General features: G+C 36.9%; 1 protein-coding gene across 2 annotated transcripts in view; it reads left to right on the top strand.

The window, feature by feature from the left end:
• LOC127433847 (periostin-like) overlaps positions 1 to 15,354 on the top strand; it is a 36,921-nt gene that overhangs the window by 2,463 nt on the left and 19,104 nt on the right. For both annotated transcript variants that reach the window (XM_051686113.1, XM_051686112.1), the window contains exons 3-9: positions 6,277 to 6,341; positions 7,462 to 7,616; positions 10,458 to 10,622; positions 10,739 to 10,885; positions 11,074 to 11,215; positions 13,779 to 13,991; positions 14,255 to 14,389. In XM_051686113.1, coding sequence (XP_051542073.1) covers positions 6,277 to 6,341; positions 7,462 to 7,616; positions 10,458 to 10,622; positions 10,739 to 10,885; positions 11,074 to 11,215; positions 13,779 to 13,991; positions 14,255 to 14,389 — 1,022 coding nt within the window. The remainder of the gene's footprint in view (positions 1 to 6,276; positions 6,342 to 7,461; positions 7,617 to 10,457; positions 10,623 to 10,738; positions 10,886 to 11,073; positions 11,216 to 13,778; positions 13,992 to 14,254; positions 14,390 to 15,354) is intronic.

Genomic DNA, 15,354 nt, shown 5'->3' with positions numbered 1-15,354 from the left:
ATGTGTTGTGCATTCTGAGATGCTATTCTGCTCACTACAATTGTACAGAGTGGTTATCTAAGTTACCATAGCCTTTCTGTCTGCTCGAACCAGTCTGGCCATTCTCTGTTGATCTCTGTCATCAACAAGGCATTTCCATTCACAGAACTGCCGCTCACTGGATGTTTTTGGCACCATTCTGAGTAAACTCTAGAAACTGTTGTGTGTGAAAATCCCAGGAGATCAGCAGTTATAGAAATACTCAAACCAGCCCGTCTGGCACCAACAATCATGCCACGGTCAAAAACACTGAGATCACATTTTTCCCCATTCTTATGGTTGATGTGAGCATTAACTAAGGCTCCTGACCTGTATTTGTATGATTTTATGCATTGCACTGCTGCTACACGATTGGCTGATTAGATAATTGCACGAATAAGTAGCTGTACTGGTGTTCCTAATAAAGTGCTCAATGAGTGTATATTGTATAATAATATGATGGCATCCAAAAAAAATGTATACACAGGAGTCGAAAATATATCTTTTTCGTGTGTGTGGAATTTAATAAAGAGTTTGAACCATCTTTTTGTGTGTGGGCATTTTTTTTTTCTTTCTCTCAGCTCAGTTATCACCTGCTTTCTCACCTGCAGTAGGCTCTTTCTGCTGGATCTGATCTAGCATCCATGGCTATAGCCTATGTGCTGGTCAGTGTTTGAAACATGTGAAAACACTTTTAAATGTGTGTCTACTGGGAGGTCGACTCAACTCAAATCTCTCCTGCTGTGATATGCACTGCCTGGTGTCGCCCCCAGTTCCAACTGACTACATTCTGGGCAAGAGAAGATCCGAAGCTGCCCAGATTGTCGTCTCTCTGCTGGCTTTACAGGGAAAATTTGAGTCAGCCCTATTGCCTGCTGACCTCTCTCAGGGGTCTTGCTGGCTTCCTTCCTTTCACGACACTGAGAACATTGTTCAGTGTCAAGGGATGAACTCTGTGCAGCTGCAATGTCTGTGTGTAGACCCTATCATGGTGAGAGAGAGAGAGAGAGAGAGAGAGAGAGAAAGAGAGTGGTTTAATCTGTGCTGTGTCTGCTGTCTGTTTGCTGCCATACTACTATCTGACAAACAGCAGAGCTGCATGGCATGATAATTCACCAAACCACAGATCTCACACAAAAGCCACTGAGGGAAGATATTAGTCATGGATGAATGACATCAACAACATCTGCAGACAGCTGTTATAAAGCATCTTTTCAGAGTGTATTTACCCTTCATTATTAATTTGTTTTAAAGGAATATTCCGGGATTTAATACAAGTTAAACTCAATCGACAGCATTTGTGGCATAATATTGATTACCACAATTTATTTTTACTTTAATTTCGATTCGTCCCTTCTTTTCTTAAAAAAAAAGCAAAAATATGGGTTCCAGTGAGGCACTTACAATGGAAGTGAATGGGGGCCAATTTTTGAACATTAAAATACTTTTTCAAAAGTATAGTCACAAGAACAAAACATAAACAATTTGCATGTTAACATGATTTTAGTGTGATAAAATCGCTTGCTAACCTTTTCTGTGTAAAGTTATATTCAATTTTACGATGTTATGTCAACAAACCCTAAAACGACTGTAAAAATTACAATTTAAACAACTTTACAGCTCATATAATACATGAGTTTTAACAGAAGAATTTATTTAAGTGCTTTTATTAAATTATAAGCGTCATATTTCTGCCTTTAAACCCTCCATAAAATTGGCCCCATTTACTTTCATTATAAATGCCTCATTGTAACCTCAATTTTTGCTTTTTTTTTTTTAAAGAAAAGGACGGACGATTCTAAATAAATTTTTATGGTAATCAATATTATGCCACAAATGCTGTCTGTTGATCTTAACTTGGATTAAATCCCGGAATATTCCTTTATATGGGTATAATTAAATAAAAAGACAGGAAAGAATCTTTGTTTTCCTCACCAGCTTTTTCAACATACTATATTTGTGAAACAAGTATTATATTGTTTTTACTTGCCATTTTGCCAACTTGATCAAAGAGGAACTCGGCATGTTGCTACCGAACGTTCTAGTATCCTGATATTGACCCCATTTTGCCGAGTTACAGATAAGCGGCATCCCCATTAGACATATTTGCATCAATTCATATGTGTTTTCCTATCCTGAGGTGTTACTGATAGCACATTGCACAAGCAGGCTCCGAGACATGGGTTCTGGTGCCATGGAAACCAGGAAGAAATAATGTTCACATAATCAATGATAAATGCGATTGGGAGGTTGCCTTTTCGCTCTAAAATAAAAAAATTTTACTCCAATGATGCAGTAAAACAACTCGCTTTTGGAACCAATCTCTGGACATTTCTCCTTAATAACACTTCCAGCTTTTGCCACTGGGGGGCAGTGGTTCAAATTTCAGTAAGCACTGACCGATTTCAGCAGCAAAACTTTCAACCTAATGTTGCTGAATTCACAGTATGATCATATCAACCTATAAACTTATGATCTAACCATTGGAACCTTTTGCATTCTTCCCATTGCATGCAAGATACACTGAGGAGATACCAGGAGGAGTTACGTCAATCATTAGGCTGTCAAAAGAGCCCACGGGCAGGTGACCTCATGCGTTTGAGAAAGTATACTATCTGTGTGAGGACTGGATCAGATTTGGGTCTTTGCCCTCTTGTGTTGACTCAAATTTGTAAGGACTTGCTGTTGAGGCAGTATGTTGGAACCTGGGACCTTATTACAGAAACATCCTCTAAAATTGTATCTAATCTGTTTAGTAAGCACCATGGTGATTTCAAAAGATTTTACAGATATTTTTTTCTGTAACAAGGGCCCTGAAGTTTTATGGACACAGTAAGTAGATTGTTGAAAGCATTGTGAAAAGAACCTAAAGAAAAAAGCCTATTGTCTTGCTGTAATAAATTGATTATATCTGTGTCTAGGAATGTGGGCAGAGAGGGTCTTTTATTACATTTCCAGATTTAAATGGATACGTATCTTATTTGTAGCCATGCATATTGTGCCCAACAGTTTTGAGTCTATTGGACAAAACGCACAATTTAATTTTGAGTTGCAAAAGTGGAAGAAAATGAAGTTTAATCCAAAAGAAATCCAGATAAAATCCAGATGTTTGAACAAATGTGTTTGATTCGAAAAAGTCACATCTGTATATAGTACATTTACAATATAATGAGGCACACTGAGGTAATTCAGCATGGGATCAACATGACTCTCAAAAAAGTTTGATCAAAGAGTTTTCCGGACTGGAATGAACTAAGTTTAAATGTATTCTGTTTAAAACAAGGGAATTAATTGGGGACAGAGTCAAATATTTTAAAGAGTATAACATAGGGGTGTACGATTTCGAGTTTTTTGGAATCAACTCCGATTCCCGACTCCAGCCGTTGGAGCCGATGGAATCGACTCCTCGACTCCATTTATTTTTAATCAGGATTGTGTCAAAATTCAGGGCCATCACCAGGGGTGGCCATTAGTAGTGCCTTCCCAAGTGATATATTTCACCCACCAAAATTGTTTGTCAGCTGTGATTGGAAAATCAATGGAATTATAAAAATCATCATTCATTTTCACTTGTAAATAGCTTGCTAAATCCACTGCTTACTGTGTCCGATTGCTTCTCTGTGATTTGAAGTTTTTTTGTGACTCCAAGTCAGTTTCTCCTACCCAAATCGTAACTATACCTGTAAGTTGGAAGGGAGAAGCTGAATCTACATGGCTTCCATACCGATGGAAAAACAAATTGTGCATATATTCTTGCTCGATTAACTTCAATAATGATCAATAAGCATAATATGGAGACGTAATCAAATAAGAAAATAATTAATTTGATTTTAATGGAATGTACAGTATGGAACGTGAAATCGCTTTTTTATGGAATTTGGAAAAAAATTGAAAACGGCAACTTTTTAAACACTGCAGTCTCGACCTCAACGGATTAAATAGCAGTTGGTTTAATTAAGATATTTTGATGTGGTTATTGCTTTGAAAAATATTACTAGCTTACTCGTACGTTGTAGATAATAGTATTTCCTATTCATATGTTCTGGTGATGGCCCAGTCAAGATTGTAGTCTTTATCGCACACTAAATGTAGGCTAGATTTTATTTTCTCTTTAGAGTTTTTAAAATGTGTGACATGAAGATATAAACTCCTGCTATTATAACAGCGCACATTTAGTACTGTTCAAATTAGTCTTATGACACTGCGTAACTTTAGGCTACCTCAAAATGACCGGTAACAATGTAATTCCCTAGTTGCTGATCATATCCAATTTTAAGAGGGAAAATAAATAGCAACAGGCTGGGTCGGAAATAATTTATTTCATTGTCAAATAGAAACTAGACAAATTAGAAGAATCTACTCCAGCCACTGCCCCATGCATTGGTGTAATACTATACAAATAGAGCTGTTCAGCCATGATGTCAATTTGTAGGCAAACCCAGAAGTCTAATTCGCCATGGGTTCCCTCTGGATTTGCCTATGGGTTTTTATAATGGGGTTTTTGAACTTATGTGTAAAATAAGGTCTGTAGTAAACATTATTTGAAGATATGTGGACGTTTTGTTCTACAACATACACTGCTTGGCCAAAAAAAAAGTTGCATATTCTAATATTTCGTTGGATCGCCTTTAGCTTTGATTATGGCGTGCATTCTTCGTGGCATAGTTTCGACAACCTTATGCAGCGTCACAACATTTATTTCCATCCAGAGTTGCTTTTATTGTTGGCCAAGATCTTGTATTGATGACAGGGGAGTCGAACCACTCTGTAAAGTCTTCTCCAGCACAACCCAAAGACTTTCAATAGGGTTAAGGTCAGGACTCTGTGGTGACCAATTCATGTGTGAAAATAATTCCTCATGCTCCCTGAACCACTCTTTCACAATCTGAGCCTGATGAATCTTGGCATTGTCGTCCTGGAATATGCCCGTGCAGTCAGGGAATTAAAAAATCATTGATGGGATAACCTGGTCATTCAGTACATTCAGGTTGTCAGCTGACTTCATTTTATTGCCGCATAAAATTGCTGAGCCTAGACCTGACCAACTGAAGCAACCCAGATCATAACACTGTCTCCAGAGGCTTGTACAGTGGGCACTATGCATGACGGGTGCATCGCTTCATGCGCTTCCCTTCTTACCCTGATGGGCACATCACTTTGGCATAGGGTAAATCTGGACTCATCAGACCACATGATCTTTTTCCATTGCTCCACAGTCCAATCTTTATGCTCCCTAGCAAATTAGCCTAACTAACAAGTGGCTTTCTTATGGCCACACAGCTCTTATGACATTGTGTGAGTGGAAATGCTCTTACTTTCAATGTTGAACATCGCCATGAGTTCTACTGTCGATTTTTTTACGATGTGACTTCAAGTGTTTTAGTGATCTCCGATCACTATCATTCAAGATTTTTTTCCGACCACATTTCTTACTTGAAGATGACGGTTCACAACTATACTTCCAGGTTTTAATAATGCGTTGGATATTTCTTAACCCAATTCCAGTGATTTCAGCAATCTCCTTAAATTGTTTTCTTGTTTGATGCAGGCCAATAATTTGCCCCTTCTGAAACACAGTAACATCTTTTCCATGACCATGGGATACGTTTTCCGACATGGTTGTTTAAGAAATGAGAAGCTACACACTTCATCAGTTAGGATTAAAAGAACTGTTGCCAGTTGAAACATATTAATCACATCAATAATGATCCAATCATAGGCTCTTAAGTATCTACTTATTTAAATCCAAACAGCGACTTTTTTTTTTTGGCCAGGCACTGTAAATTTCAGATTTTAATACCTCAAACGTGAATTTTTAAAGTATGTAATTCAATACGGCTTCAAAATTCACGTTTGAGTTATGAAAGTGTGTAATTTATGTTGTAGAACAAAACGTCCACGTATCATCAAATAATGTTTACCACATACCTTATTTTTATCATAAGTACAAAAACCCCATTATAAAAACCCATAGGAAAATCCAGAGGGAACCCATGGCGAATTCTCTTCCGGGTTTTTGGACTACAAGCTGACACAACGTCCTGTCCAGAATCGAACAAAAGAATCGATTCCTGTATTAGAGTCGACTCCGATTCAAGGACGAATTAGAGTCAAGGAATCGACTCTTTTGGAGTTGACTCACCATTACTAGTATAATAGAGGGAATCATCATCGCAATCCAGCATTTTCATTTGAATATGCAGTGATCACGATAATGTTTAATTCTTTGGCACTTTCTGTTTTGTTTATTGTTTGCAGGGTGGTTTTATATGAGTGCTGCCCAGGTTATATGAAGCTAGATGGGAAGCATGGATGCCCTGCAGGTTTGTATTCACTTATCCCATCATTAGATTTTTGTCATTTTCTGAAGAAAATTAGTGATGTGATTTCTAAATTTTTTACAGAAAATGTGAGTCACTGCCATGATGTTAGGGTGTTCTGGGTGGTTACTAGGGTGTTGCTATGCAGTTGTTAGGGATTTTGTATGGATTGTGTCTGTCCATTTTATCATTTACCAGGCGAAAATACTGTTAGATCACCTAGAAAAATAATAGCACATCTCTCCTCAATAAACCACACAATTTAAATTATCATTAAAGGAATATTCTGGGTTCAATACAAGTTAACCTCAATCTTCAGCTTTTATGGCATAATATTGATTACCACAAAAATGTATTTGGACTTGCCCCTTCTTTTCTTTAAAAAAGCAAAAATCTGGGTTACATTCAGGTACTTACAATGGAAGTGAATCCAATCCATAAACGTTAAAATACTCACTGTTTCAAAAGTATAGCCACAAGATGTAAACAATATGCATGTTAACATGATTTTAGTGTGATAAAATCACTTACTAACCTTTTCTATGTAAAGTTATAGCCAATTTTACAACTTTGTTGCCATCAACAAACCCTAAAACCTAAAATGACTGTAAAAATGACAATTAAACAACTTTACAGCTCAAATAATAAATGATTTTTAACAGAAGAATTAATGTAAGTGCTTTTATAAAATTATAAGCTTCACATTTCAGTCTTGAAACCCTCCAAAAATGGGCCCCATTCACCTCCATTATAAGAACCTCACTGTAACTTCGATTTTTAGCTTTTTTTAAAGAAAAGGAGGGGCGAGTCAAAATTATTTTTTGTGGTAATCAACATTATGCCACAAGTACTGTCGATTAAGCTTAACTTGTATTGAATCCGGAATATCCCTTTAAGTATCATTGACAAATCAAGTTTTTTGAAAAATCCTTATCCTAAGAAACCTCAGAAATTCTTGAATTTAGACTTAAGGGTGTCCTGACATCATGTGAAGAGAGCCCAAAAAGAGGGCTTTGGAATATTTGCTGTAATTGTACCTCAAACTAATTTGTGTTTGTGTAACATTAAAAATTGTACTTGAGACTATTTGTTTATTTTATGTACATTTCTCCCATCCAACCAGTGGCCCCTATTGACACTATTTATGGCACTCTTGGTCTTGTAAACGCCAAGATCACCCAAGAGTATTCCGAGAAGTCCAAACTAAAGGAAGAAATCGAGGGAGCTGGCTCTTACACAATGTTTGCACCAAGCGATGATGCCTGGGAACAAGATCCAGTGAGTCATACACTAGGCCATGTATACTTCATTTGAGCTGTGGTATTTACATATTGGGATTCATGGTTGATCAAAGATATGAATAATTACCAAACCTACCTATTGAAATTAAGAGTAACCTTGGAGCACTGAATGGAACTTATTAGAAATAAGACTATTCATACTAGTGTAAACACTTTTTGCACCAAGTGTAAATAGCAACAAACAACATCATGTTTGCTCTAAGTTCAGGTAGTGGTAGATGCTATTCACATTATTAGAAGTCAATAGAAGTAATTTGCTTTTTGTATTAAGGGGTAATTGAAACATTGCTATATTTCTACCAAATGTAAATAATAAGATCCTCTTTGTTCTTAGTGTAATATAGAGATGGAGAATGATAGTTGAATTGAGTGTATGTATTGTACTATTTACACTAGTTGCAAATAGAAAATGTGCTATTTATAACTAGATAGGTAAAGTATGTCAAGACACATTTTAATGTTGATTTGACAAAGCCTTTGTCTGAAAGTTTGAACTAATTTCAAAAGTTTTAAGTTTGAAGACTGTCACTTAGATAGTCAGATAGAGCATCGGAGAGAGAGAGAGAGAGAGAGAGAGAGGGAGAGAGAGAGCAACTTAAAACAGATCAAAGGCCTTTTGTTGGTTTGTTTGCATTTGAATTTTGACAGAGTTTGAATTAACAAGCATTCCTTTTGAAACTTCTGACAATGTAAGTATGTGTGATTTTCCGATTTTTGATCATCCACTGTGTGAAAATTGTTAAACTAATCAGTTAGAAAAGATATAGCACGCTATTTCAGAACAGTCAGAAAGTCTATTCCGAGTTTGGTAAATGTACAGTAGCAAGAAAAAGTATGTGAACCCGTTTTCTGCATTAATTGGTCATAAAATGTCACAAGTATAGACAAACACAATGTGCTTAAGCTAACAACACACAAACAATTATAAACTTTCATTATTTTTCCTGAAAACATCCTGTTAAACATTCACAGTGCTGTGTAAAAAATAAGTAAACCTTTGGATTTAATAACTGGTCGATCCACCTTTGGCAGCAATAACCTCAACCAAGTGTTTCTGGTAGCTGCGGATTAGACCTGCACAACATTCAGAAGGAATTTTGGACCATTCTTCATTACAAAATGGCTTCAGCTCAACCATATTCTTAGAATGTCTGATGTGAACAGCTCTCTTGAGGTCATTCCAGAGCATCTCTATTGGTAAAGGTCTGGGCTCTGACTGGGGCCACTCCAAAAAGGTGGATTTTCTTTTTTTAAGCCATTCTGTAGTGGATTTACTTTGATATTTAGGGTCATTGTCCTTCTGCATCACCCAACTTCTACTGAGCTTCAGCTGGTGCACAGCCACCCTGACATTATCTTGTAGGATATCTTGATAAACTTGTGAATTAATTTTTCCCTCAATGATGGCAAGCGGTCCAGACCCCAAAGCAGAAAAGTAGCCCCAAATCATGCTCCCTCCAGTGTACTTCACCACTGGCCCACAGCCACACCCACAGCCACCACCATTGTGTCCTTGAGCAAGGCACTTAACTCCAGGTTGCTCCGGGGGAATTGTCCCTGTAATAAGTGCATTGTAAGTCGCTTTGGATAAAAGCTTCTGCTAAATGTAGTATGTAGTGCCCTTTTAATGCCATTTGTAGTGCTACATGTTCTTCCCAAACAACTCAACATTAGTTTCATCAGTCCACAAAACATTTTCCCAGTAGCATTATGGAGTGTCAAGGTAGTCTTTGGCAAACTTCAGGGACGCAGCAATGTTTTTGTTGGAAAGCAGCGGCTTCCTCCATGGTGTCCTGCCAAGGACATCATGCCTTTATAATGATTTCCGTATAGTGGACTCATGAACAGAGATGTTAACCAGTTCCAATGATTCCTTTAAGTCTTTAGGTGTCACTCTAGGGTTCTTTTTTAACACATTGAGCATTCTGCGGTGTGTCCTTTGAGTCATCTTGGCTTGATGGCCACTTTTAGGGAAAGTAGCCACAGTACTAAATCGTCTCCATTTATAACAAATTTGTCTAACCGTGGACAGATGAATATCTAAGCTCTTCGAAATAACTTTGTAACCCTTTCCAGCTTTAAGCAAATCAAAAATTCTTGATAGTAGGTCTTCTGAGATCTCTTTTTTTGCGAGGCATGGTTCACATCAGCAGATGCTTCTTGTGAATAGCAAACTCAAAATGTTTGAGTGCTTTTTATAAGTCAAAGTTGCTCTAACCCACACCTTCAATCTCGTTTCATTAATTGGATGCCAGGTTTGCCAACTCCTGAATCGAATTAGCGCTTATTGATGTCATTAGCGTAGGGGTTCACATACTTATTCCAACCTACACTGTGAATTTTTGAATGATGTATTCAATATGTACAAGAACAATACATTAATTTGGTGTTATTGGTTAAAACAAATTGTGTTTGTTCATTATTGTAACTTAAATGGAGATCAAACCAGATTTTTATTTATATATAAATGCTGGTAATTCTAAAGTGTTCACATACTTTTTCTTGCCACTGTAGCTTGAAATCTCTAGGAGGAGCTACGGTCAGAAATGTAGTTCTTTGTTTAGGGATTTTGAAAAAACCCTAAAAAAAAGGTTTGTAGAATAACAGTATGTCAAGCCACCATAATTAATGTAATGTGCAGCAATGTTGATGGTGCATCAAGAGCACATACATTTAAAAGTGTAATGTTATTTGTATTAAACATGTTTGGCAGCATTACACTGCCATAAATTAAAAGAGGCATATTTCAACATACAGTCATGCTAACTTTTAACCCAGTACTATGCTCTTATTTAAAGGTCTTTTTTCACGTTTGCAGACATTGAAAGCTTCCCTGGTCAGCAGTGGGAACAGAGAGCTCTACAATACACTCCACAGACACATGGTCAACAAACGTCTTCTCACCAAAGACCTGAAGAATGATATGACTGTTCAGTCGATGTATAACAAACAGGGCCTCTATATCAATCACTACTCAAATGGAGTATGTATCTCTTTCCTTCAAACTGCTTGTGAATACATAATGATCCTAGATCAGCATCACATTCCTTAACTAACATTCAAAAAGTCATTAAACGGAAATATATTATTGTATTTCAGGTTGTTACTGTGAACTGTGCCAGGATCATTCACGGCAACCAGGTGGCCACTAATGGAGTCGTTCATGTCATTGATCGGGTCATCAACGTTGTAGGCCAAACGATTAAAGATGTGATTGAAACCAACAATGAGCTCACTTCATTGAGTGTAAGTGTTATTGTGACTGTGGAATTGTTAAAAAAAACATTGCTGGATGGAAAAACACTATAAAAAGTTTTCTTAGTTAAGTGTTTTTGTCTAAACAAATCTTTGGAGTTCTGCTAGGAACACATTATGAATTATTTTTTTCCTCAGCAGGAGTGTATGAATTGTTTTGCTTGTGACCTATTTTTTAGGCATCTGCTGTTGCATCTGGTCTCTTGGACCAACTGGGCAAGCCTGGACACTATACACTCTTTGCTCCAACCAATGAGGCCTTTGAGAAAGTAGACAGAGATGTCCTGGAGAGACTTATGAGTGACAAAACCATACTTCAAGGTAATCATCATGCTTTTTATTATATTATTACAAATTCTAGTAGTGAATCATAAAATATCATCTCTAGACTTAAAGTGAACCCTGATTAAAAAGACCAGCTGCAGTTTAGACCAAGCTCATTTACAGAATGCTGATCCAAGATGGTTTGGTGCTGGTCTAGCTGGTGGAATAGCAAAGCCACTCTGTTTACCAACCAAAAATGCTGGTCAACCAGAATAGACATTTTGGTAATGCTGGTTTATGAAGCAAGACAACTACAAAAGGATGCCACCAAAATATTGACTTGCTGGTTGGACGTTACGCAGTGGAGATGCATGTTAAACACTTTCTTGTTACACTTTTTTAAAATCCATTACTACATTCAGCATTCACAGGAACAGCCTTGCATTGGAGGCATATTTGTTTGCATTAATTCATACATTTCTTTAGAGAGAATTATCATTCATCTTTATTTTTATACATACGCAAATGCGATATGAACGAGCATCATCTCTCTATAATAATTCATTATCAGAATCCACATAAGATCCCAATCGGAATTTATATCAAACACCCACTGCTGGTTTGATGTGAGTTTGCAAAGCAAATTAAATGGTTTTAATACCATAAATTGTTGCTAAGTTTCGCTTTCTATGCTAATCTAATGCTGTTTATACCCCATACGTATGACTATTATCAAGACAAAATCATTTAATAATAAGACACATCCACAGGATGAGAGAGAGTGAATCTGGACTTGAAAGAATCATCTTCAAAGTTTTGAAAGACTGGCACCCTCCAGTTTTAAGTAAACTCCACAAATACTGTCCAGTTATGCAGTGTTACATTCTCAGACAGTGGGCAAACAGCAGATGTGGCCGCAGCCACAGAGGGATCCAAAATCAAGTTTAGCCTCTAACGGTTCCTGGTGGGAAATGCTTAAATGTTGAATAATACTTTATCAAATGCTGGGGGGAAAACAGTCTTCAGTTTGTGGTTAGTCAATTACGTATAAGTGTTGTATCTGACAAAAGTATATCTATTTGACCTGAATCCTCTTGACACAATCTCACTTTGGGAGTAATGGCAGCAAATATTGGCCAAGAAGATGGTATAATTAAAGTTACAGATCACCCAAAAAAGAAAATTGTCATCAGTCACCCTCATGTTTCTTCAGAGCAAAGTCCAGCTTTGTTGTAAACATCAGAGTTCTTCTGAGGCCAATTAATTCAATCACCCACTGATGTAAATGCGGCAAGTGAAAATGCTAATCATTAGAGAAGATAACAGCTCTTCATTGCCACTCTTGTGTAGTTTGAATAGTTTAATTTTTAGCATCCCTCATCTTTAAAGCTAGTAGGAAAAACCTCATGGTCTTGAAATGTCCCCATTACATCATATCTGGCTTAAAGCAAGTGTTATAGAGAGGTGGATTTGATTTGGATTTTGGTTTGGTTTGAAGCACTGTTGTCACAATGCCATATACACACCTACTGCTCAAACAGATGCACAAAATCAGCGAGAAAGCTCAGCTGCTCGGAAAGTGATATCACAGTTGTGATGATTTAAGAGTCTCCACTTTCCATCAGACTGCCTCTGCACAGGAAGAACTGGGTGGATGTCCCATCAGAGAACATCGGCTTCTTTGTTTTTATTGTCTCTAAAGTTCTATAGCCTGAAACATTACTTAGTCTATGTGAAGTAACTGTACTGCTTACAGTGTTAAGTCATATTTATTCAGTCTTGTCCTTTTGATGCATAATAAAATGTTGTGTAATTTTAGTCACCAAAAGTAGCTTATTTCAGTTGACAATAATGTGCATAATGATAAAACATGTAAAACTGTAAGAGAACAAAATTTAACCAAATATTCATTTGAATAATTTAAACATGTATCAAACATATTGATGTTTTTTAACATTAACATGTGAACACTATCCTGTTACTGTGTTGAGATTTTTTTTTCTCTTTAGAGACCCGTTCTTTAGGTCATGTCAACAGTAATCCGTTTCCATCCGATGGTTTAATCCATATCTTCTGAAGCGATCCAGTTGGTTTTGGGTGAGAACAGACCAAAATATAACACCTTCTTCACTGTACATCTTGTCATTGCAGTCTCTATGCATGATCATGATTTCAAGCTTGATTACACTTCCTAGCATTTGACGCATGCGCAGGAAGTATAATCGAGCTTGAAATCATGATCGCCATGGAACGTTCTGTCAAGATGTACAGTGAAAAGGAGTTATATTTTGGTCAGTTCTCACCCAAAACCAACTGGATCGCTTCAGAAGACATTGAATAAATCACTGGAGTTTTATGGATTACTTTTATGCTGACTTTATCTCCTTTTTGGAGTACTGGTCACCATTCACTTGCATTGTATGGACCTAAAGAGCTGAGATATTCTTCTAAAAATTAGTTTGTGTTCAGCAAATAAAAAAAGATGGAATGGCATGAGGGTGAGTAAATGATGGCAGAATTTTCATTTCTGGGTGAACTAACCCTTCAAACCTGACTGATTATATTTAAATCTGCCACTTACCCTTTATTCATCTCTCTTATTTTGGTTATTTTTTTTAAGCACTTTTGAAGTACCACCTCCTGAACTCAGTCCAATGCTCTGAGGCCATTATAGCAGGGTCCATGTATGAGACTCTTGAAGGCAGTAACATTGAGATTGGATGTGATGGTGAGAGTCTTACAGTTAATGGTATCAAGATGGTGTTGAAGAAGGACATTGCCACCAGCAATGGCGTCATTCATTTGATCGAACAGGTGCTCATGCCCGACTCGGGTGAGTTTTAGACTGCTTTACTGCTAACTTTTTAAGTTCTTTTAATGTAAACCACATGATAAAAATATGTACATGTATGTTTCGTACATTATATACTGTAACCAAAACAACTTTTTAGGGCTAGGGAGAAATGTAAGTGCAAGTAGAGTTTTGGATATTAGAACATCAGTGACACACTTTAGTTATAAACCTTTCCTCAAAAGTGGTCAAGACTTTGCAGTATGTATAATGCTTTGATTGCTTCAATTCCATCCTTCCTGTAGCCAAACAGGTAATGGAGCTTGTGGACAAGTCGCAGAGCGTCTTCAGTGACATGGTGTCTGAGCTCGGCCTCTCTGCTGCTTTGAAGCCTGAAACTGAGTACACTGTTCTTGCTCCCTTGAACGGAGCCTTCTCTGGTGAGACTAACTGCTTGATGACTCAACAAGCAAAATTCAGGAAGTCTATGCACTGTGAAAATTTACAGTACCTTTGGTCTGTTTTTCATTTCAGTCTTTTCACTTTTTAATTGTGATTGATACAGAATATTATGTTTATTTTCATATAAATTTATTGTAGCTTTTATAACAGGTCAGATGATTCTAAAAAGGGGGGTTTTGCCAGAAGACTTCTTGTATGTTCAGACACTTAGGCTAATTAGTTGTGGAAGTAATTGTGTGCTTTTATTGGACTATAAATTGTGTGGGTGTTTTTGCAATTCTATAATTTGTATAATTTATTACGAATGCTTACAGGGGGCTGGATTCACAAAACATTCTTAAAAATAAAATTCTTTTAACAACTTTTTTTTTTTCTTAAAAAATTAAGAACATTTTCCATTCCCGAAAAGACTGTTTGGATATTTTTACTTAAATTTTCAAAGTTTATACAGCCTGATTTCATAAAATGTACATGACAATGGCAACATTTTTGCGAAACCAAAATTATGTGCTTCATTACACGTTTGGCTGCAGTTTCCCAGTGAAAATTCCAGCAGGGGGCACCAAAAGCGAGTGAAATGGTATTGTAATAAGACAATGCTTTTAAGGTGAATATTAGATGGATGTTAGTGAGTAAACGTACCTCCCTATCCTAAACATTTAACTTAAACCTAACCAATAGTGTCTTAAAAGATAAATGAGTGGTGAACAAAACAGACATCCTTACTCTTAATCTATGCCTAAACCTAACCAATAGTGTTTTAAAATCAAATTCGACATGAAAAACACATTTACTGAAGCAACCATGTAATTTCGTGACGCTTCTATGGTGCTTTCGCTTCACTTTCGTTTCAAGCATCCTTGGCTGGGCTCGAGGTTTGATCTCCAAGACCGATGTCCAACACTCTAGCAGGTGAGCTTCTGCAGAAGTTAATCACTTTGGA

This window comes from Myxocyprinus asiaticus, chromosome 43 (assembly GCF_019703515.2).
Source record: "Myxocyprinus asiaticus isolate MX2 ecotype Aquarium Trade chromosome 43, UBuf_Myxa_2, whole genome shotgun sequence".
In the NCBI taxonomy this organism is placed as follows: Eukaryota; Metazoa; Chordata; class Actinopteri; order Cypriniformes; family Catostomidae; genus Myxocyprinus; species Myxocyprinus asiaticus.
Note: the sequence above shows the minus strand (reverse complement) of the source record. Positions and strands in the feature narration are given on the sequence as shown.